General features: G+C 35.0%; 1 protein-coding gene across 10 annotated transcripts in view; it reads left to right on the top strand.

The window, feature by feature from the left end:
- Positions 1-23,944, top strand: part of STXBP5 (syntaxin binding protein 5) — a 165,767-nt gene that overhangs the window by 11,880 nt on the left and 129,943 nt on the right. For 8 of the 10 annotated variants that reach the window (XR_002179675.3, XM_019951508.3, XM_019951509.3 and 5 more), the window contains exons 3-4: positions 15,050-15,131; positions 18,263-18,363. Coding sequence is in view for 7 of the 10 variants with exons in the window: in XM_019951508.3 (XP_019807067.1) it covers positions 15,050-15,131; positions 18,263-18,363 (183 nt within the window). In the remaining 3 variants the exon portion in view is untranslated. Of the gene's footprint in view, positions 1-15,049; positions 17,054-18,262; positions 18,364-23,944 lie in introns of those variants that run through there. The other 2 variants (XM_073789708.1, XM_073789709.1) reach the window with 2 other exon arrangements.

The following is a 23,944-nucleotide window of genomic DNA, read 5'->3' on the forward strand; positions in this document are numbered from 1 at the left end:
TGACCCCTTTATAGACAGTCCTAACTCCAAAGCAGTAAATAATAAGGATGAATATTTTTGAACCACTCTATTCAAAAATAATAAAAAATTCTTATTCAGAATAATAGTGGAAGATGTAACTAGAGGCCTATTTCAACCCAGTTAATGCTATAATTATATTTTAGTGTAGATGCTGCAATTACTTTGTTTTGATGTTTCACTCACATGAAAAGAAAGCAGTTGACTGACAATTTTTCAAATACCATTTGACATTTACTGTAAAATATTACAATTGTGTTGGATTAAGGAAGTTTTAAATGTTGACCTATGCATCTTTCATGGTTAATTTTAGCATTTCGTTAAATTTTTACTGTAGAAATAGTGCACATTATAGTTTTGCTTAAATAGCAGACTAGCAGGATGTTAGAATTGTGAGTGAGCAGTAAAAATTATGTCCACCCTTATAATCATGAGAATGTGGCTAGCTTCATTTCTTAACATATTAATTTTTTGGCAGACTTTACTTTTTAGAGCAGTTTTGGCCTCACAGCAAAATTGAGCAGTAAGTACAGAGATTTCCCATATACCCCTGTTGCCACTCGGCACAGACTCCCCCATTATTAGCATCCCCCACTAGAGTGGTACATTTGTTACAGTTGATGAACCTACGTTAACACATCATCACCCAAAGTCCATAGTTTATGTTAGGGTTCATTCTTGGTGTTGTACATACTGTGGGTTTTGACAGATGTATAATGACATGTATCCACCATTGTATTATCGTATAGAACAGTTTCACTGCCCTAAAAATTTTCTGTGCTCTACCTTTTCATCCCTCCCTTTCCCCTACCTCTTGGTAACCGGTGATCCTTTTACTGTCTCCATAATTTTGCCTTTTTCAGAATGTTACATATTTGGAATCATACAGTAAGTAGCTTTTTCAGATTGTCTTCCACTTAGTAATATGCATTTAAGTTTCCTATGTTTTTTCATAGTTGATAGCTCATTTGTTTTTAGTGCTATATAATATTCCATTGTCTGATGTACCACAGTTTGTTTATCCATTCACCTGCTGAAGGACATCTTTAGTTGCTTCCAAGTTTGGGCAATTTTGAAAAAGTGGCTCTGCATATCCATGCACAGGTTTATGTGTGGATATACATTTTCATTTCCTTTGGGTAGATACCAAGGAGTGTGACTACTGTATTGTATGAGTATGTTTAGTTTTGTAAGAAACTGCCAAACTGTCTTCCAAAGATAGCTGTACCATTTTGTATTCCCACCAACAATGAACAAGAGCTCTTTTGCTGCACGTCATCGTCGTCATTTGGTGTTGTCAGTTCTGGATTTTGGTTCTGGATTTTGGCTCTTCTAATAGGTTTGTAGTGGTATCTCCTTATTCTAATATGCATTTCCCCAATGACGTATGTGGGGCATCTTTTCATATGCTTATTTGCCATCTGTGTATCTTCTTTGGTGAGGTGTCTGTTAAGGTCTTTGGCTCATGTTTAATTGGGTTGTTTGTTTTGTTATTGTTGAATTTTAAGAGTTCTCTGTGTATTTTGGATAATGGTAGTTTATCAGATGTGTCTTTTGCAAATATTTTCTTCAGGTCTGTGGTTTATCTTGTCATTCTCTTGATACTGCATTTCACAGAGCAGAAGATTTTGATCAAGTCCAGTTTACCATTTTTTCTTTCATGGATGGTGCCTTTGGTGTTGTATCTAAAAAGTCATTGCCATACACAAGGTCATCTAGGTTTTCTCCTACGTTATAGGAGTTTTATAGTTTGGAGTTTTACATTTAGGTCTACCATCCATTTTGAGTTAATTTTTGTGAAGGATGTAAGGTCTGTGTCGGATTCATTTTTGGTGGTACGGGGAGGGGAAGCACTGTTAGGTCGTAGTCTTTGAGGAAGCCTGTGCTTCTGGACTGTGAACTACACAGGCACTCCTCAGTTCCCCTCTCCTCCCACTTCCCTCAGAGGAGTTAGGATGGCTAGAGTGGGTTGAAGTTGTATATTTCCCTTCCTTCAGGTCAGTTAGGCTCTGATAAGCCCCCCAGCAGTTTAGGCTCTCGTTAGTTTCTCCAGCGGGCAGACCTTGTTATGAACAGAACGCTCCAGTGTATTTAAAAATGGTTGCTTTTCCCTTTCCCCCTCCTGGAAGTGGGAGGGGATTTTTGTCAGATAGTCACTGTGAGAACCTGGTAGAGCCCATGGAGGTAAAACTCACTAATGTATGGGGATCCCTACCATGACTGGGTCCTCCTGGAGTTTCTAACAGACTTGTCTACTTTAGGCCTTCAGCAGTTCATCAAGTACAGTTTAGGTTTTCCTACCCCAGCACTGATTCCTGCAGAGGTGTCTGCTGGTTGGTTTGTTTCAGTAAGTTGTGATTTTCTGTATTGGCCTATCTGCGTCTGCAATTTTAGGGCAGCCATTTGCCCTGTGACCTCACTTGTCTTATGAATCTAAGAAGAGTTGTTGATTTTTAGTGTGAACAGCTTTTTATTTATTGTTAGGACAGAATGACAACTTCCAAATTTCTTATGTGCTGGATGACAAATAGGAAGTCTGTATTAATTTTTATAGGTGAAAAACACATGATCTTCAAAAAGAGGTTTTTAAATTGATGTTTGTCAAGCAGATGAAACTATAGAGTTGGGGTACTGTACTATGAAAGTGAAAATAATTGCTGTTTGACAAAGGCTTTGTATTGCAAATACATTCATAGGTCATAAAATACAAAATGAGATGTTCTTCACTATCTTAAACTTTGGTAAAGACTTAAGTTCTTGTTTTGAGCATATTCCTATCAAGTTGATTAGAACTAGTTCAGATGGAAGTAGCAAATTTTTAGAAGTTTGGAAAGTAAGACCTGCGATGAGATATTAAGGGGATTCATAATAATTTTTCAGACTTTCTTTCTTCAAACAGAATAATTTAATTATTCATATATATATACACAATATGTGTGTATGTATATCAGTATATGAATTTTGTGGAAGATAATGTTTAGTTATACTTTAGCCCACAAGGTTTTGCAATTGTTCTGAACCATGGCTATATACGTTAGAATGATTTGTGGAGCTGAAAAAAAAAAAAAAAAACAGTGCCCAAACATGTGTTTGGATTTCTTCTCTAGATATTCTGATTCAGTGAGTCTGGCATGGGGTTTGACATCTGTAATGTTTTTTTATCTTAAATGTCCATGGATGCTTATAATGTAGAGCCAGAATTGAGAAGTACTGGTTAAATGTTTGGTAGACAGGGTAGTAGTATTCTTAGTGAGGCAAATGATAGATGAGAATCATGTTCAGTACAGTGTGTGTGTGTAGAAAGGATGTCATTTTAAAGCAATCATAACATCTTGAGATTTGTGGTATAACCAACCATAAGGAGATAAGCTGACACTTTGCTCTATCATTGCCTTTGGAGACAGAGCTGTGAAGCTGTACAAAATATTTATGAAGATGGAAAGGAACTGGAATTCCGGGTTTGAATTATTCCTCTTCCTAGCAGTGTATCGCTGGATATGAGAACCAGCAATAAAAAAAAAAAAAGACCATGGAGTCTAATTATGAGGTTGAAAAGTCTAGTCTCAAGCTTGCAGGTGATCCTCACACTGATGAGACGAAGGAGGCAGGCGAAGCACTTCACAGAAGAGAGCTCTGCAGCACACATAGGTTGTCTTAGTTATCACAGATCAGGATATGTATTTCCATTTTTTCTCTGGCTATCTGCTACTTTCAGAAATTTTATTTTTTTTAATAGGTTGTATTATCTTGACCAGGATAAATGTATGATGTACTGCCCCTTTTATTTGTTGCCCCCCATTTATTCCTCATGACAGTATAGAATAACAAAGAAATGAAAGCTTTCACGTGCTAATTGATTTGTTGTTTATGTTCAGGGTAAATGGTAGAGTTGGTCTGATGCTAAAGTTCACCCTCTTTTTGTTTTAAGGATGCTTTCATCAATATTCTTTGACCACACTATGGTGGTATTTAGATTTTAACTTCGTTATTGAAAAATAATCACATAATGGTTCAAGACTTAGGCCATTAAAAATAAAAATCATCCACTGACCTTTTATTCACAGAAAAGTAAGCCAATTCAGAGTAGACACCTTGAAGGCTTACTAGACTACTTAAAGAGTTATGAATTACCCTGTTTGCTAAAAGTCTAAGAATGTACTAAAAGAAGTGGTAACAGAAGTTAGTGGAAATCTTCAGGGTTTCTGATAGATTAAAATTGTGCTCTTGGGTTTAGTATTTTTACTGTGGCAGGAAGGAACAATTTACCCTTAAAAGTCTTTCTTGGTTTGTTAGCAGAATATCTGCTCAAAGAAAGTTATTTCACAGAATATTACATAATTAAACATGGGATAATTTATTAGTCACTTACGAGTTCATGAAAAATACAGCTTTCCATATTCTTATTTTTAAACTTTGCAGGATATAAGTGTATCTTCAGAAACTGCACAGGATATCAAAGTTCTCCAGTTCTTTTCCATTTTATAGGTACTCCAATCTTCTCTTTCTAGGTTGGAAAATTGAAGATGTCACTTCTGTAGATGTTGGAATAATGCCAGTACTTTCTTTGCCTTTTTCCTTGGTGACAGGAATTAATGAACAGATTCTCTGAGAAGGTACATAATCTTAAAAATCTTAACAGTTTCCCAAGTATATACCACTCTTGATATTACCACATTCTTCATAAAAGTAGAGGTTGTCAAATATGTGTGTAATCAGTGGTAGTGGCAGCAGTGAAACTTGCCTAGGAGTTGTACTTTCAGAACTTATCACTGGCTGGGGTCCCATTGCCTGATTCTTTTACTATATTTTATTCTACTAGTCACAGGTGATGCCTGTTGAAGGAAACAAGGAAGTACCAACAGAATTCAATATAATTATATAAAAAGGAAGAAGGAAAACAAAAGAACAGCATGGACATAGAATACTGTAAGACAGGCTAAAGCCCAAATGAACTGACGATCGTGAAAGTAATTGGAAAGTGTTTTCTCTTTTCAAGCTAAATTCTTGTCTACAAAAATGAGCACCATTTGGGAGTATCTGTGCACCTATCTGTGCTCTCTTGCTTTTATATTTCCATTACTAGAGTTTAAGACTTTTGAGGATAGGGACTACGATTTATATCCCCAATGCATATTAAAGTTCTCAATTAAGAGAAATGAGTGGGTTAAGCAGACATGGTTAAGGAATATTCTGTTGCTTGCTCTCTTTACCTTTTAAGAGCTACAAGATGGGAAATGTGGAGACAAAGTAGAGTCTTTAGTATAAGAAGCTCTGCTTTGTTTCTTCTTTTATTTGTGTTATTATTGCCATCCAAATGGTAATTTTTTTCCTGGTAGGCTATAGGGTCTGAAGCGTTTGTGCGATAAGATTTTACAGTGGTATATTTAGGTATGGGTCTTATTTCATTTATCATTCTGGGTACTTCCATCTGAAGACACATTATTATTATTATTTTTTTAGAAGCTAAGTAAAATACATTTTTGACCTGTTACTTCTTTGATAACATTTTTTTTCTCTTATTCGATGTTACCTTTCCTAAAAGTCTTTTATAGTGCATTTTTTTCTTATATTTTCCAAGTTTTTTTTACCTTTTGGCTGTACTTTTTTTTTTAGCAGGTTCTTAAAACAAAGTTATAGCGGACATGTATGTTCAGCTTACTATCTTGAACCAAAGCATCTTTTCCCTACTTTTTTTTTTTTTTTTTTTTTTTTTTTGCGGTACGCGGGCCTCTCACTGTTGCAGCCTCTCCCATCGCGGAGCACAGGCTCCGGACGCACAGGCTCAGCGGCCATGGCTCACGGGCCCAGCGGCATGTGGGATCTTCCCGGACCGGGGCACGAACCCTTGTCCCCTGCATCGGCAGGCGGACTCTGAACCACTGCGCCACCAGGGAAGCCCAATAAATTGTTTTTTATATTGGAATTACCTGAAAATTTTTTAGATGTATATTTTAAGGATTAATGTGTATTTTACACTATTAGATGGAGCATAAATGATCATGATTTATAAAGGAAAAGACATATTTTTCTTGGGATTTTTCTTACGTGTTTCTAAAACCATACTATTTCTTTATATGATTGAGGTCTTCATTTGTTTAAGAGAACACTGCGTTTTCATTGTTTCTTACCTGTTGAATACTTCCTGTGTTCAAATCTTGAATGAAATTAAAATGTTTAAAAATTGGGTGCAGGACAGAAAGAAAAAAGCTCAATTGCAAAAATATTTAGTCTTATTTTGCCCTCTTACTATGCTGCATTTCATTTAGATTGCTAAATAGTTATATTCATTTGTTGCTTATAAAAGATATTTTTAAATCTCAGATAAAAGGGATTTTTAAATTATATTTAAGAATATAATGTTTTAACTTGTTTCATTAGTAACTACAATCATTTTTGCTTTAAATTCAGTCTTATTTTTGGCTATTTTCATTCATTCAAGCTGATTCTTTTTTAAGATACGTTTTATTGAAATATTTGAATATACCATAAAATTCACCCTTTTACAGTGCACAGTTCAGTGGTTTTCATTATATTCAGAGTTATGCAATCATCAGCCCTTTTTAATTTCAGAGCGTTTTCATTACCACAGTAAGAAACCTTATACCTATTAGCAGTCCGTCCCCATCACCCTCTCTACCCAATCCTTCACAGCCACATATCTACTTTCTTTTTCTATAGATTTTATTTAGGACATTTCATATAAATGTAGTCATATAATGTGTAGTCTTTTATGATTGGCTTCTTTTACTTAGCGTGATATTTTCAAGGTTTATCCATATTGTAGTGTGTATTATTTCTTTTTATGGCTGAATATTCCATTGTATAAGTCTACTACATATTATTTATCCAGTGATCAGTTGATGGACATTTGGATTTTCCTCTTTTTTGGCTATTATGAATAATGCTGCTGTGAACATTTGTGTAGAAGTTTTGTGTATGTATGTTTTCATTTCTCTTATTTTTATCCATAGCAGTGGAATTGCTGAGTCATATGTTAACTCTGAGTATATAATAGAGGAATTACCGCTCTATTTTCCAAAGTGACTGCACCATTTTACATTCCTCCCAGCAATAATTGAGGGTTCTAATTTCTCCACATCCTCACCAAACCTTGCTGTTGTCTTTACTACAGCCATACAAGAGGGTGTGAAGTGATATTTCATTATGGTTTTGATTTGCATTTCCCTAATTACTAATGATGTTGAGCATCTTTTCATATATACTTTGGCTATTTGCATATCTTTTGAGAAATGTCTATTCATTTTTCTTTCCCCATTTTTAAATTGGGTGGTCTTTTTGTTCAGTTGTTAAAGCTCTTTATATATTTTGGATATTAAATCCTTATAAGATATGATTCACAAATATTTTCTCCCATTCCGTGGATTGTCTTTTCACTTTCTTGATGGTGTCCTTTGAGGCACAAATGCTTTTAATTTTGGTGAAGTCCAATTTATCTTTTTTTTTTTCCTTTGTGGCTTGTGCTTTTGGTCTTATATCTAAGAAACCATGACTTTATCTGAGGTCACAATGATTAACTCGTATGTTTTCCTCTAAGAGTCTTATAGTTTTAGCTCTTACATTTAGATCTCTGTTCCATTTTGAGCTAGCATTTGTATATAGTGTGAGATAGGGATCCAAATTCATTCTTTTTCATGTGGATATCCATTTGTCCCAGTACCATTTGTTGAAAAGATTATTCTTTCTCCATTAATGTGTCTTGACATCCTTGTCAGAGTCAATTGATCATAAATATTTGTTTCTGGACTCTTAGATCATTCCATTGATCTATATATCTACCCTATATGCTAATACCCTATATGCTATATATCTACCCTATATGCTAATACCACACTGTCTTGATTACTCTAACATTGTAGTAAGTTTTGAAATTGGGGAATTGTGAGTCTTCCAACTTTTTTCTTTGTCAAGATTATTTTGCTGTTCTGGGTTCCTTGCATTTCCATGTGAATTTTAGGATCAGCTTGTCAGTTTCTGCAAACAGCTGGGATTCTGATATTGTGTTAATTTTGTAGGTCAGTTTGAATACTGCCATCTTCACAATTATTATGTCTTCTGTTTCATGAGTATGGGATGTCTTTCCATTTACTTAGATCTTGTTTCAACAATGTTTTGTAGTTTTCAGTGCACAAGTCTTGCACTTCTTTGGATAAATTTATTCCAAAGTATTTTATTCTTTGTGACATTCTTATAAATGGAATTATTTTCTTAATTCCACTTCAGATTGTTTATTGCCAGTGTGTAGAAGTACAGTTGATTTTTGTATATTGATCTTATGTTGTGCAACCTTGCTGACCTCATTTATTCATTCTAATAGTTTTTTATTGAATTTTTTAGTTTATTGTAAATTTTCAGATTTTAAATTTTCCATCTACAAGATCGTGTAGTGATAGTTTTACTTTATTTCTTCCTTTGCAACATGGACACTTTGTATTTCTTTTTCTTGCCTGTTTTCCCTGGCTAGAACGTCCTGTATAATAATGTTGAGTAGAAATGGTAGAAGTGGACATCCTGTCTTTTTCCTGAGCTTAGCACAAAAGCATCCAGTCTTTCAGCATTAGTATAATAATGTTAACTGTGGGTTTTTCATATATGGCCTTTGTCAAGTTGAGGAAGTTCCTTTCTCCTTGAGTGCTTTAACGTGGAAGGGCATTGGATTTTGTCAAAGGCTTTTTCTATTGGGATGATCATGTGGTTTTCTTCCTTTATTTTACTAATACAGTGTTTTGATTCTGTTTTTTGAAGACAGGGTTGTTTACTCATTTTAGTATCTTATTTAACTTTACTAAGAACTGTTCCTCTCACATGGCTATAGTCTCTAAAATGTTTGTTGGCTCATCATTTTACACATGATGATATTTGTAAGGAGACTATTCTAATTCTAGTTGAAATTTTGAGATGCAGAACTCCAGATTTTGAGAAAGAAAACTCCAGCTTTTTGCTTATTCTGCTTGTCCATAGTGCTTCATTATTAAAATAGGTGTTTATTACCATGAACAAACATGAAGAATGAACCTAGAAAAAAATTTTTGATTGGTTTATTGTTTATGCCTAATTGGTTTTATGGTGTTTACTTTCTACTAAAAGTTACATTTGGTCTAGTTTTATTGTTTTAGACAAGTCTGACTTTAGTGATACTGATTTTAAGTATTTCCTCATTGTTAATTCTCCAGTTTTAAAATGACTTAAAATAAGTCAGGAAGTGACATTTACATGTGAAAATTGGCTGTTTGGGCAGTGAGGTTTGATTTGTGTGTGTCTCTGCCTATCTGTGTATGCTCTGGTGTTAGACTGTTTGGGTTCAAACCCCAGCATCCTTACTAACTAGCTGTATGGCTTTGGCTAATTTATTTAACCTTGTTGTACATAGTTTCCTAATTTGTCAAAACTGAGCTTATAATAGAGGGTACTCCTTCTGAGGTAATACATGTATAGTGCTTGACACATTAAGTGTTCAACAAGTCTTAACTACTACGATGATGATGATGTACTTAAAAGCCTCCAAATTCCTCTTTTCTCTCTCCCTTTCCAACCAAATATATATGTATATATAATAACCATTTAGACAGTTGGATGAATGCTTATTTTGATTTTTAATTTGTGGTACAGTATTATAAAATAAAAGATTTTACTGGATCTAGTCTTTGTTTCTGCTTATCTGTCATTACATATGTCTTCCTGATTATTCTTCATTAACTGGTAGGTTTATTATGTTATTTTTTTCCTCAAATATTTCTTTTTCCCCTATTGCTTGGCATTACTAAGTATTAACAGTTTTATTAAAAAATGCAGGACATTTGGTCCTGTCTAAAACACTCATAAGACATTTGGTCCATGCCAAAAGTTTCTTTAAATTTAGTCCTATCCAAAATGCCCATGAGCATATTTGGTCTATGCAAAATGGTTTTGGACAGGACCCAATATCAAGAACCTTTTGGTGTGGACCAAATGTCTTATGGTTGTTTTAGACGGGGCTGAATGCCTGCTCACCCTGAGGATCATGTCTGAACTCAAAGATCATGTCTGTATTCAACGACTCTGCTCCCAACCAAACAGCCTTGCCTTCTGCAGCTCCTCTTCAGGAGTTCTTATGGTGCTTATCTGGACAAAAACCATGAGTGTAGCTGTGCAGGAAGTCTCTGGCCTGTGTCCTGCTGGTTTACTCCAGAAACAAAGAGGACTGGTTGGTTAGGTAGACATCAAAGCTCTTGATAGGTGAGCAGTAGAAAAATTGAGACTAAAGGTATCTAAGATAGGAAGATTGCAACATTTTTAAAAGGATACATTGGAGTTCAGAATTAGAAAGTAAGATAAACTGACACCAAGAAATATTCAGTGTAGCCTATAATTTGGATTTGCCTTACAGTGGATTAAAAGGGCAGATGTCAGATCAATAAGTGACTATTTCTACATATAAAAAATATCTTTGCAGATTATTTATATGTAATCTTTCCTTTTGGTTTTTCTTCATTTTCATTTCAGATGCTTTGTTTTCTCATGTAGTTTTGAACATAGCCACAATAAATGTGAATTTTCCAAGAAGACCTTTGTTGTAGTGAGTGACCATTTTTTAATAAAACTGTTAATACTTAGTAATGCCAAATATTAGGAGAACCATATATGCAATAATCATTATAGGTAGGAAAGGATATGAATATTTGCATCTATGACATGGTCTTTTGTGATCTAATATATTGAGTTGACATTCTTACATTACGATTTGTTCACTGTAAGATAACTTTAATTCTTGTTAAAGTAGTGAATACATTGTGTTAAATAACGATAATAGCCACCATCTGGTTAGTCTGCAGTTTTAATTCTCACCACCATTCTGCAAGCTAGACTAGATAGCATTTTATAGAGAAATCTGAGTGGTGTAATAATTCTTCACAGATCCCAGCAACTAATTACGGAGCTGGCATTGTCTTGAAAGTAGGTGTCTTAATTCTCGCTGTGCCTCAGATGTTCCTGTGGCACCTAAACAATAACAGTGGACACAACAACAACAACAAAATACCCACTCAAGCTTCTTCTCCAGCAATTTGGGTTTAGTAAATCTGCAGTAGAGCCAGAATTCTGATACCACCAGGATTGAGAACTACTTGCTCTGAAACTTGTGTTCTTTCCACACTAATATCTCTTGATTATATATAAGCAATATCCATTACTTAAAATTTAATTTTAAACTTTGTTATTATGAAGTAATGATTTGTTATAAAATTTTTCCCCATAGGGCTTTTTTAGTGTTAGGACCCTTCAGGGTTGGTTGCAGCACAGTACTACCCTTTCCAAAGGAAAAGGGAAATAAATCAGTAGTAACCTTGGGGAAAAAAAAAAAAAAAAAAACACTTCTCTAAGCCTCAGAATTATCATCTGTGAAATATGGATAACAAACTTTTATTTATTTATTTATTTTTGTCTGTGCCATGCGGCTTGTGAGATCTCAGTTCCACGACCAGAGATTGAATCCAGGCCCCAGCAGAGAAAGCCCAGAATCCTAACCACTAGACCACCAGGGAACTCCTGGGATAACAAACTTTTAAAGTTACTGTGAGGATTTAAGAAACGGTGGCTAAAACTTAGTAGATACTCAGTAAGTGGTTCTTATTTTTAAGAAAATATATTTATCATCTTAGCTAGAAGTAAAATGACTATATTAATACTAATGTCATAAAAAGTATAATTTTGTCTAGAATAGTGTCACACACAGAGTAAGAGTAAAACCTTTCTTGATCTCCATATAACTGACTTCCTGGATTTACAGACACTTTTTTTTTTAATCTATTTAGTTTTTCATATTTTATTTACTTATTTGGTTGCACCGGGTCTTAGTTGTGGCAGGCGTGCTCCTTAGTTGCGGCATGCATATGGGATCTAATTCCCTGACCAGGGATTGAACCCGGGCTCCCTGCATTGGGAGCTCAGAGTCTGAACCACTGTGTCACCAGGGAGGTCGCTACAGACACTTTTCATTCTCTGTGAATAAATATTGATAGATGCCCACAGCATACTGAAGTTTCAAGACCAGTAGGCTATTTTCCAGGAGGCCCAAATTAGTAAAGGTGTTTGCATATTCTTTACTTACCATGAATCTGTTTTGTGTATTCACAAATCTGTTTGTGCCTTTTATGTTTGATATTATCAAGAAATTCACTTTAATAATATATAATAATGATGAAATGTGAATGCAAATAGTGCTTTTAAAAATACAAAAATCCAAAATAGATACTTTGGAAAGACTTCATGAAGGTTAATCAGTTAAAATTTCCTGTCTGATGCAATATGGATGAGAAAGCAGTAGATGACTGGAAAAGAAATAGTAAGACTCTGTGCGAATGTTGCACTTAGTTTGCATTTCCCGTATCTTTAGAATGCCATTTAAAAAAGTAAACTGCAAATCTTATACCCGGGTAGTTCCAGCTATGTTTTATTTAAGAAAAACAATTCTGAACCCTAAGTAATAGATCCACACTTAAAGAAAATAATCTTTGGTGAATATCACAAGATTAGCAGAATTGTGTATGTTTTATGAAAAAATAGGTAAATAGAATTTTTAATCCTCTACAGTAGCTTTTTTTTTTTTTTTTTTTTTTTTGAGGTACGCGGGCCTCTCACTGTTGTGGCCTCTCTCCCATTGCGGAGCACAGGCTCCGGACGCGCAGGCCCAGTGGCCATGGCTCACGGGCCCAGCTGCTCCGCAGCATGTGGGATCTTCCCGGACCAGGGCACGAACCGGTGTCTCCCGCTTCGGCAGGCGGACTCTCAACCACTGCGCCACCAGGGAAACCCGGTAGCTTACATTTTTAATTAACTTAGTTAATCCTGATATGGTCAGATAAGAGAAATTTTACTCCGTTTATATAAGGTGGGAATATAGAATATGCTAATTGGTGCCAGAAAGAATTTTAACTGGAAAGATTAGAATTACTTAGAAATTAGTAATTTCTTAGACTTACTTAGATATTAGAAATACTGGCTAAAAGGTGAAGGTCTTTGCTGTCATCTGACAAAAGAAATGGATGAACAGAAATGTAGACCTATCTTTGACCTGTCAGGGTGTGAGGTAGCACTACCAAGTGCCAATAGTAGCAATTTCAAATTTAGCTTCATGTAGTTGCATTTGGGCAATTGATGTAGCAAAAATACTACTACTGATATTAATAATAGTAATAAAAATTTTGAAGTATTTAAAGAGTAGGGTACTATAGGCTAAACATGTTCAATTAGTCTACTAGTTTATAAAATAATAGAAGAGTTAATTGCTAGTAATAAAATAAAAACCATTGAAAATAAATATCACCTAGAAAGACTTCTAGAAATCAAAGGAAAAAATATATATATAGAAAATAGGAATTTAACCTTTTGGTACAATTATTTTTAATTAAGAAGAACCATAGACCTGTTACTTGCTGGGTAAAAATATGAATGAGCACAATAATGAAATTCTTTTACACTTATTATTTTGCTGTCTGCTTTGTACCAGTTGTCATTGAAATACCTGTCTATATATATTGTGGCTACCTATACATTCACATTTATTGCATTTTGTTTGTTATGCATTTTTACTGATATATCTTCTCTGTATATATTGGCTAGGAATTCATTTAAAATCATCTTCTATCGTGTTTTTTGGTTAATAGTATTCACTAAAACAGAGTGGGCAAAATTCACTTTCATAATATTGCATGTATGGTACAGAATGTCATTTGTTAGTAAATTCATTATGCTTTGATACTTGCCACATACCCCAGTTTTCATTAATATCTATGTATTTCTTTTTCGTTATGTAATATGTTTTTCATGATTTTTCTTTATCTTTCTAGAACTTATTGTATCTTCCTCCATATAAATCGTACACAATATATATATAAAAAAAGAAGAACCATAGGGCATGTACTAACAGAATATAGAAATAGTCTGTTCACTTGAATGTGACTTTGTATAAAGAGGGCTATAATTTTATTAAATCCCATCAAATTTTACTTTTAGATTTAACTTTTTATTTTCAGTTAATATTAACTAGTGAAAATATTAGTGTAGCAGTGTGTTAAAATGGCTAACTTATCTCAAGTTTATGAAGGTAAAAAGCGTATAACAATACCTGGCATGTAGTAAGTTCTGTAAGTGTTTGGAGTTTTTTGGTTTTGTTTTTTTACTCAGCATAACTTACCAATTAAGAGTATAGACTCTGGAGCTAGAATGCTTATTCAAATTCAATTTCTGCTATACTTTCTAGTTGTATGACTTGGGACAAGTTAATTTCTCTGTGCTTCAGTTTTCTTATCTGTTTATATGGGGAAAATTACATATTCTTTATGGTTGTGAGGATGAAATGAATTAATTATATGACAAGTTTACTATAATGCTTAACATATAGAAAATGCTGTACGTTTCCTGTTATATGCAAATTAATGGATATTTACGTATTAATCTGTGTTCAAGCGTATTGTAAAACATTGATACATTCATTGGTGATATAACCTGTCACAATTACAAACATAGTTATGTGGTTCTTCATTATATTTTTAGCTTACACTGTTTAAAAATGACACTACAGGAATGAAAGATGCCAGTAAGAAGATTGTACCTAAAAGCAATATTCTAAAATGACATTTGTCTACTTTTCAGATTTGTTTCTTGACTTCAGCAAAATTGGAAGCACTACAGATCAACTCCCTTTTCTCTTCTTTTTACTTTAAGGGAAAGAAAAAGACTTGGGCCAGAGTAAAATATATCAAATACACGTAGCTTGGTTCTGTATATTGCTATTTTTAATTGTTTTTTTCTAGAAGGGACAGTTGTCTTATTTCTGTTAGACCTGAAATCTCTGAAAATTCTGATTATCAACAGGAACTAGCTGATTAGATTGCTGTGTAATCACCTAACTCTAAATCTCAACCTTAGTAAATAGCCTGTATCAGGTCATTGAAATATTTGAGTCTATTATATAACTTATCAATTGCTATAAAAAAGCTCACACATACCATAAACTCCTTAATGAAATTAATGACAGCTTTGGTCGTCCAGGAGTAGAATGTTATTGCCAGCATGACAGTGGAGCTGCAGTAATCCAGCTCCAGTTCCTGATTAATGAGGTTAGTGAATTGCTTTAATCTCACCAGCTTATGTATGAAATAGGGCCACATACCATCTTTCAGAATCCTTGCATGCAATTATATTTAAATATTTGAACAAAAATGAATTTCTTGTAGGTCAGAGCTAATAGTAATTCACTTTAAGGCATCATCACAGACAGTTACATAAATAATGTAAGATGTTTCTCAAAACAGTATTGAAAATAGAATGGCATAAGGTAGATCTTTTTGGTACAGTGTGCTGCATTTAAATTTTATTTCAAGAATATTGAAAGTTATGTAACATATAAAAATCTACATTAAAGTTTTTTCAAAGATTGACCTTATTATAAATAACAAATTGTATTTCTCCAGTGGGTTGTTTTGAAATACATCCAGGAAACCAAAGTCCATTAGAAACTGGTTATTGTCCAAAGTTCTTGTTGTGTCACTTATTGGTTGAAGTAATTGATGCCTTTCTTTCTGATAGAGTGTAAAGTTTGGAAAGAGCTAGAGATACATCATTTTATTAGCAGAGTAAACAATGTGTTTGCATGTCTTAAAAAAGTATGAGCAGCTCTGACAGTAGATGTTTACTGCAAGTAGTGACAGGCAGGAGAAGCTAGAAGGAAAAAAGCTAGAAGGAAAAGCTAGAAGCTAGAAAAGCTAGAAGAAAAATTACTCTAGGAAAGATTCTGCTATACTTAGATGTGAGGATAATTTGTGGGCATTCTTTTTGCCCCTAAGTCCTTGGGTTTCATGGAATAAATTTCTAGATGTATATGAGAGAAAAAAAAATAGTTGATACTTTCGGCTTTTGATAAATCTTTTCTTCATATCAGAGGATTTAAGAGAGGCAGTATTGATGTAAAGAGTTAAAGAGGGTAATATAAAAATTTTAGTAAAACTGATCCAAATGATATGCAATCGTGTAGGTTTTTCAGGGTCAGAGGAAGTGTTTAAAAACTTCAGTATTCTGTGTAGAGCTGAATAATAGACATCGTAAAATGTTAAAATACACATAAAAATATCACAGTGTAGAAAGTTGTTGAATCCATATGTGAGATTATTTTTCCTTTTTTTAAAAAAAAATTTTATTATGAAATAATTAGACTGGCAATTAGTTTCAGAATAGAGAGGTCCTATGTACCCTTCCCCCATTTCCCCCAATAGTAACTTTTATGTAACAATAGTAAAATATTAAACCAAGAGAAAGACATCAATACAATACTCTTAACTAGACTACAGACCTTATTTACATTTCACCACCAGTTTCTACATGCACTCATTGTGTGTATGTGTGCATAGTTTCATGCAGTTTTATTCCCTGCATACATTTCGTGTAATGACCAGCAGGAACAAGATTACAGATCGGTCCCATCACCGTGAAGTCATGCCCTCAGGCTATCCCTTTATAATTAATTGCACCCCCTCCTGCTCTCAGTCCCTAAGCCCTGGCAACCACTAACCTATTCTCCATCTTTATACTTGTGTTGAGATTATTTTTTTTTAAGCAGTATGAGCCAATGTAAATAACACATTGCAAATAGATACTTATATGCCTAAATTTTAGAAATCTTAACTAGTTGATGCTCTCATTATTCATAACATAAGCTGCTTTTCTACAGAATTTATCATAAAGTTCTTTGCTATGACTGTTATTTTACATGCTTAAATGTTACATTTTTAAGTACTTAAAAATGACAGTTTTTAAAAAATGCTTAGCAGAATATGAATATTTACATGGTGATGGCTGTGGGAATCTGACAACTGGGAGTAGCTGTTTGCTTTCAGTTTTGGAAAAGCACATGTAGGTAAGTGAGCCACCGCAGGCAGTCAGCTATGATTGCCATTTTGGCCCCACATCTTCTCTTCTTCCTTGAAATACAAAGATGGGGCAAACACCTTGAGAAAGAAGATGACCTGGTCTGAAACTGCTGGAAGTAAGAATGAAGAGTACAAAGCTTTGATACTCTGAATCCTTTTAGTTTCTCTGCTTCAAAGTGATAGAGATAAGAGGATGCTTTCTAGTGAAAGGAAGGGTATGTGGGCTTCCTATATTTCTGTTTTCCAATAGTCATGTTGTAGCAATAGGAGTTACACAGTAGAGGAGCCCTCATAGAATTTCAAATTGGAAAGCACTTGGAGAGATCATTTAATGTAAATCTTGTCTTCAGAGCTATTTTAGATAAATTATATAAATATAAAAGATATTTTCTCTTAGATAAATGAGAAACTCTCCTATTTTAAAAGAGGGAAATTTTAAGATTTCTCATAATAACCTAAAGGACTGGAATTGCAAATCTTTTTTTGAAATTAAAGTTCTTCGTGTTGCGTCTTTTGTCTTATTCTCTCAGTGCAGGTAAGGAGTATCTTCCTCTTTTGAGGAAAAACATTCATATGTCTTAATAAATCAGCCTTAGCCTATAGATTCTTAATCCTATTCATACACCAGAATCACCTCTGGAGATTTTTAAAAATACACCTGCAATGGTCCTTGCTCTGAAATTTCTGGTTTGTCAGGTCTGGGGTGAGACTGAGCCCCCTGCATGATTCTCAAATACTGCCAAGGGTTTTCTTCTCCAGACTTAATAGTATTTAATAGTATCAGCTGTTTTAACTTTCTAAATGAGTCAGATTTTTCAGCCCTTTGGACACTGAAATTATACAGTGCTGAATGCTATTTTTGTTTTCCATATCATTCTAGTAGTAGAATTATGATCCAAGCAGAGTACATTCATAAGGATTCATAAGGATTTGTCTTAAGGCAAATAAAATGGGAAGGTTACTTCATATCATATAGTCAAGGAAGGATGAACTATAGGGACCAAGTAACTTATAGTCTGACTTCTAATTTTACATAGCTAGTTATCAACTATAACTATATCCAACTAGATCCTAGTACACTTTTAGTTTATAAGGTTAAATTATACTTTAAATTGTTGAAGTTGAAACAATTTTTATACATACGTATACACATGATACACTCTTTTACATCTGCTGTTTAGAATTTGGGTGAGGCAAATGTTTCTCAGAACTAAATCTACTGGCAGAGAGTTTTGAAATTTGGGAAGATTTTTTTGGTAGCTCTTTAGTAGCATTAATGTGTGTAAATGTATTCTATATAAAATATATTACACTTTATTTTTAAGGGAGCTCTTGTGAGTGCCTTGGCTGATGACACCTTACATTTATGGAATTTACGTCAAAAGAGACCTGCCATACTACATTCACTTAAATTTTGCAGAGAAAGGTAAGAATTTTCTCAGTTATTTTATATATATATATGTTATTTGCTATTCTTTTTTGAAATTTTCCTTTGAATTTTATTCTTTAATTTCATTTTTCTGTGATGGATTTTATGCACAATCTAAAAACTAATTCAAAAACTTCAAAGCATGTACGATAAAAATCAAGTTTCCTTCCTTTCCAGACCCATCTTCCTCTCCAGAGGCACCCACATAAATTTCTTTTGTGTCCTTCTAGAAATACTTACAGTCTGTATACATAAGCAGAAATCTCTCCATATAGCTATTTTATTTGCATAAAAGGGAAGGCATTACATATTCTTTCTGTAACTTGTGTTCACTTAGCAATATATCTGATAGGTCGTTTCATATTGGTATATTTAAATCTTCTTTAGTCATTTTCATAACTGCATGATATTTCATTGTATCGAAGTGCCATATTTTATTCAGTCAGACTTCATCAATTGACTGGATGTTTGATATATCCAGGACTGGATTTGATATAAGTGGACACATATCATTTTCAGCCTGCTGTTCATTATGCTCTGTGATGTTACATATATTTCTTTGTCCACTTATGCAAGTATATCTGTAAGATAGATTTGTAGACGTGGAACGACTTGATCAAAGAAATCTCTCACATGACCTGAGTTTTGTGCTTTGATTGGAAAGGCCATTTTCACTCCAATTTTATTAAACGTTCTCCCATATTTCATAGTGCTCTTATAGCTGCATTTTTATGCTTAAACTTTGATTCATATGGAACTAACTTTGGCATGAACTATGAGTAAGGAATATAGTCCCCCCCTCCCCCATTGCTTATGAGATATATTTTTGATGTGTGTTTGTGTGTTAAGGTTAAGAAGTCTAGCTAGTATCTAAATGCAGTGGAGTTAGTGTCAGGCCTTGCCTGGGGGAAGGCAGGCATTAGACTACCCAATCCATGTCCAAGGATCAGGCCATGTCCCTGTTTTGATAAATATCAATCCATTCAGGTTGTATAAACTGATCAGTCTGTTTGTGAGCCTGGGCTTCTGCCCACAGTGGCTTTCTAAAGTAGGCAAGCTGAAGAGGCTGCTGGGAATATAGCAATCCAGACTTTTCTGGCCAACGTCAGGGCATGTCTACATTGTATGCCAGGCCAGAGCTGGCAGGGGGTCAGTAGCAGAGTTTGCTATTGGGCTACATCTTGTCTGGGAAGATAAATCATCTAAGTGGCTTGGAATCATGGTTCTACTTCTAGGAGAAGTAGAAGGAGGGGTTAATGGAAGGAGGGAGGGATGAGATAGGGGAGGAAAAGCAAGCAAAAAGTCAAGGTTCATTCTTTTCTGCCTGATGGGAGTAAGGCTATCTCAACTTGCTGGGCAGAGTTTCTTTGTCTGTTTGCCAGTGGGATCTCAAGGGGAGCCCTCCATCAGCCTCAAATGCCATAGGGCTGGTGGAAATAGTGGTGGGCATCTTAGTCCCAGTACCTATCTTCTTGCCGTCAGTCTCATACTGGAAATGGAAGTGTAGATCTAGCAGAGTTGTTGTCAACCTGGTGCATTTTTACCCGCCAGAGGGCATTTGACAATGTCTGGAGACATTTTTTTATACAGTTGGGAGTTGGGGGTGGGCGAGCAGTGCTAATGGCATCTAGTAGATAAAAACAGGGCTACTGTCAAATATGTTACAAATCGCAAGACAGCCCCCCATTCCGTAACAAAGAATTGTCTGGTCCAAAATATCAAGTGTCAAAGTTAAGAAAACCTGTGCTCTAGCACATCAGAGTGATGTCATTTGATTGGTGTAGTGCTGTAGAAGTTCTCTTAAACCACCATCCACTGAAGGGTTTCTTCCAGGATGTAGAATTCTAGTAGAAGAATATTCTCCAGTGGCGTGCCCATATTCCTCATTGAGACACAGGAATGTGGCACTATGTGGTCCAAGTTCACAAACATACACTGCAGGTCATCATGGTAATCTTCAGGAAGGATCATACCTCAAGGAGTTCCAGAGTGGTCAGTCCCATGATTGTCTGGTACATAGTAAGTCTCCTCTAGAGTACCCCTAAGGATGGTCTCCAAGAAATTCTGATAAATGTGGATAAGGAACAGTAAGCTAGTCTCTAAGGTACCTGTAGGCCCATATCTTGACAAACAGAAGGCACCTTTGTGTGAAATACAAAAAAGTAGCCCTTCTTGGTGGATGCAGCTTCAGAGTCCACCACTCCCCTCCTTGGTTGGGTGCTGTTATTCAGGCCACAGCCTGTACAATTGTATGAGGTGATCCTAAAAGTTACAAATGAACTGAACTGATGGAGTTCCCAGTTTTGAGTTCTGTAATACACTTTACCCACCTCACCAGCAGAAACTAGTTGATTCTGTTCAAAGTTGAGCTCCTCCTCGGCCTTTATTAGGACCACAAGAAACAAGAAACTGTAGCATGAGTAACTTGGTCCTTGAATATCTTCTCTGGATGAAATCCTCTAGGATGGCTACAAACCTGTATGGCAGCTTTTGTACTTGCATGCTAAGAAATGGGCCTGACGCCTCACGGATGAACCTTGTTGTATTCTCTCAAGACTAAAGTTCAGATTTCCTCAAATGGCAAGAAGGAGAGAGGTGGCATTTGGGCGGAGCCTACTTTTCCTCAGCACCTGGTTACAGGTTGGGAGGGGAAGGCATAGTAGAGGCTTTCCTCCAGCTCTAGCAACCTGCCTATGGTGGCAAGGCTTATTCTGCCCCTCACCCTGAGCTCTCTGTCATTCACGACTTTTCCTAATGCCCTGTAATCAGTACTCTGATGGAAGCCTTCTGTTGGAGCAGCTGCCCCAGGCAGGGGAGGGATAGAAGCCTGTCACTTCCTGCCCATCCTTCCATCTCTCTCATTTGTAGAAATCCATTCTTTTCTTTACACAGCTGCCTTGCATGCAGTTTTTATATCTGTATCAGGATAGTCTGGTGTTACGCTGTGGTAACAGAATACTCAAAATCTGAAAGACTTAAAAGAGCAACAGTTTATTTTTACTTATGCTGTATGTTCTTTGTGGATTTGCTGGAACTCTCTTCCTTTTCATTATCAGTTTTATTCCAGAATCCTGGCTGAGGAACAGCCAGTCTTTACAATATTACCAGTCACTGAAGCAGACAGAAAAAGAATATGGTGAAGCATGTTTTGGCTCTTAAAGCTTCTGCCTGGAAGTGATACTATCTCTTCCACTCTCATTTCTTGGCCCAGAGCAAGTCCCATGGCCATCCCTAGTTTTACTCATCTAACCAAGAAGGAAAAGAGCTAGAATCTTTGTGAATACTTGTAATAACTACCACACAGCTTATTTTTATTGTTGACATTGAAGTACAATAAGCAGTAGCCTAGTTAGTTTTCCCCTCATTCCACAGTGGATTTGGGCTAACTTAATAGTTAAGTTACTCTATTTCATTTTTATGCTATTTGCATTTTTATTTCCGAAACTAGGAAAGGGAGGAGAAATATGAAAATTTTATAAGCCAGTTTTATTACATTCTGAACAAGTGTTAAATAATTCAGAGATTTTATTGTAATATTGTCTTATTTTAATAACTAGTTAAATTCTCTTATTTTAGTAGAAATTCACATAAATAGAAATTGTAATGATTTAAACTGTATTTTTTCATAATGTAGATTTTTTTCTGGTTTTAAAAAAATTGTGCTATAATATACGTAACATAAAGTTTACTCTCTTAACCATTTTTAAGTGCACGGTTCAGTAGTGTCCACACTGTTATGCAACCATGTGATACGGATATTTTGACAGAATTTCACTTTTATGGTATTTAAGAAAAAAATATAGAAATTGTAGTCTCAGGTCTTGGTTTAACTACATGAATTTAGACGTTACTTCACTGCTTTGTGTGTTGGTTTTGGTAGAAACTGTGAATTTGACACGTAAAATTCTATCTGGCAGTTGCCTTATCAGAATATGTTCCATTTAGCTTCTATGTTTTTTTTTTTCCTTTAGAGGAAGTTTAATTGGAGGAAGTTGTGGGTTTAAAAGCAACTACAACTGTCAGCTAGTCTTTCTTCATCACCTTGAATTAGCATGACCAATATTCTTATCCATGTTAAATTTTTGCATAACAGTTTTTAAATAAGAATAAACTATATATCTGGGCTTTCCTATTTAGGACTTACTATTCCCTAAGTGAAATTTCAGAAGATAGAATCTTTTCTCCATAAATATATTAGACCCCTGAATTGCTGAGTCTGTATATTGAAACCAATACATTTCTTTTAAAGGTATGTTTTCTTTTACTCTAACACTCTGAGTTACAGTGTATTTACTCTGACTTAAGCTTTTTCATTTGATGATAGATACATCTATTGGTTTAGGGAATAAAATAAGCATGCATGTATTCTAAACTAATGGTTAGGAAAATACAGTATTATATGGATTAATAATCCATTAATAATCAAAATTTCATCTTAATAATTATCAATGGAGCATCAGTGTCCAAAGTCCTCTAAAGGGGAAAAAGAAAACCTGATAAAAGGAGTAATCCATTCAGATAACAACAGAGCAGTTGGGAGAGTTGGTTCTTATAAGGTACTTCAGGAACTGAGTGCTGCCGTAGCATCAGATTTTCTTAGTAGCATAGATAAAATAATGTAGAAACAAAAACTTAATTTGTCGCATTATATTCTTATTATGATACTAACCTAAATACTGTGTTTTGCATATTTGTGAGGCTTACAATTTGCTTAGTCTGCACAAGAACAGGGCGTCGCTGTAAAAGAGAATTTAGCTAGATATCGGCCCTCAAAAAGTCTACACAGGTCTTCCAACGCTTTTGAATTAATTCATTCACGTATTTAACAAGAAAAAAATCATAATCTTGGAACAGATTCTACACCTAGAATTACAGTTTTTGTGGTAATGGCAAAATATTTTTCTTTGAAAGCAGGTTAATGAAAAGTATACAAGCATTAGAAATGAGAACGATTTGGTGAGAGGAAATTCAGGACTGGAACAAAGGAATGGAATGATATCCAGGCTTGTTAGGGAGGCAGGCAGAGGGGTCTACTACTCCAGACTAATTCTAATCCACAGAAAATAGTTGCTTGTTGATATGGAAATGATGAGTCACCTTGGAAATTTTAAGTGTAGAGAACCACATACTGAGACAAAATTTAAAAAGGAAACAAACATTCTCAGGGTTCAGAGAAAAAACTTTTGATTTGATGGCCTTGAGACTGTGAAAGTCAGGAAATGTTGGATAACTTCCTAGAGTAAATTAATAACTAAGAAATCCTGATAAGGGAATTAGAGACAGTCAAAGAGACTGGCCTAGTTGCACAAGGGCTTTATAATGTACTCAGGTATAAAAAGATATGGAAGGAGGAGATACCTGTAACAAATACCTACAGATGTAGAAATCACTTTGGAATTGGGCAGTGAGCAGAGGAAACATGATAGAGAGACCTAAATTGTTTTGACAGGCTGTTTGCAGGACTCTGGACTTGGAGACTGCTGCCAGAGAGAGCTCAGAAGGAAGAGAGGAACATGATTTTGGAAACTGGAGGAAGTTCCTTGTTATATAGTGGCAGGAAGCTTAAAAGAAGTGTCTC

This window comes from Tursiops truncatus, chromosome 12 (assembly GCF_011762595.2).
Source record: "Tursiops truncatus isolate mTurTru1 chromosome 12, mTurTru1.mat.Y, whole genome shotgun sequence".
NCBI classification, from domain to species: domain Eukaryota; kingdom Metazoa; phylum Chordata; class Mammalia; order Artiodactyla; family Delphinidae; genus Tursiops; species Tursiops truncatus.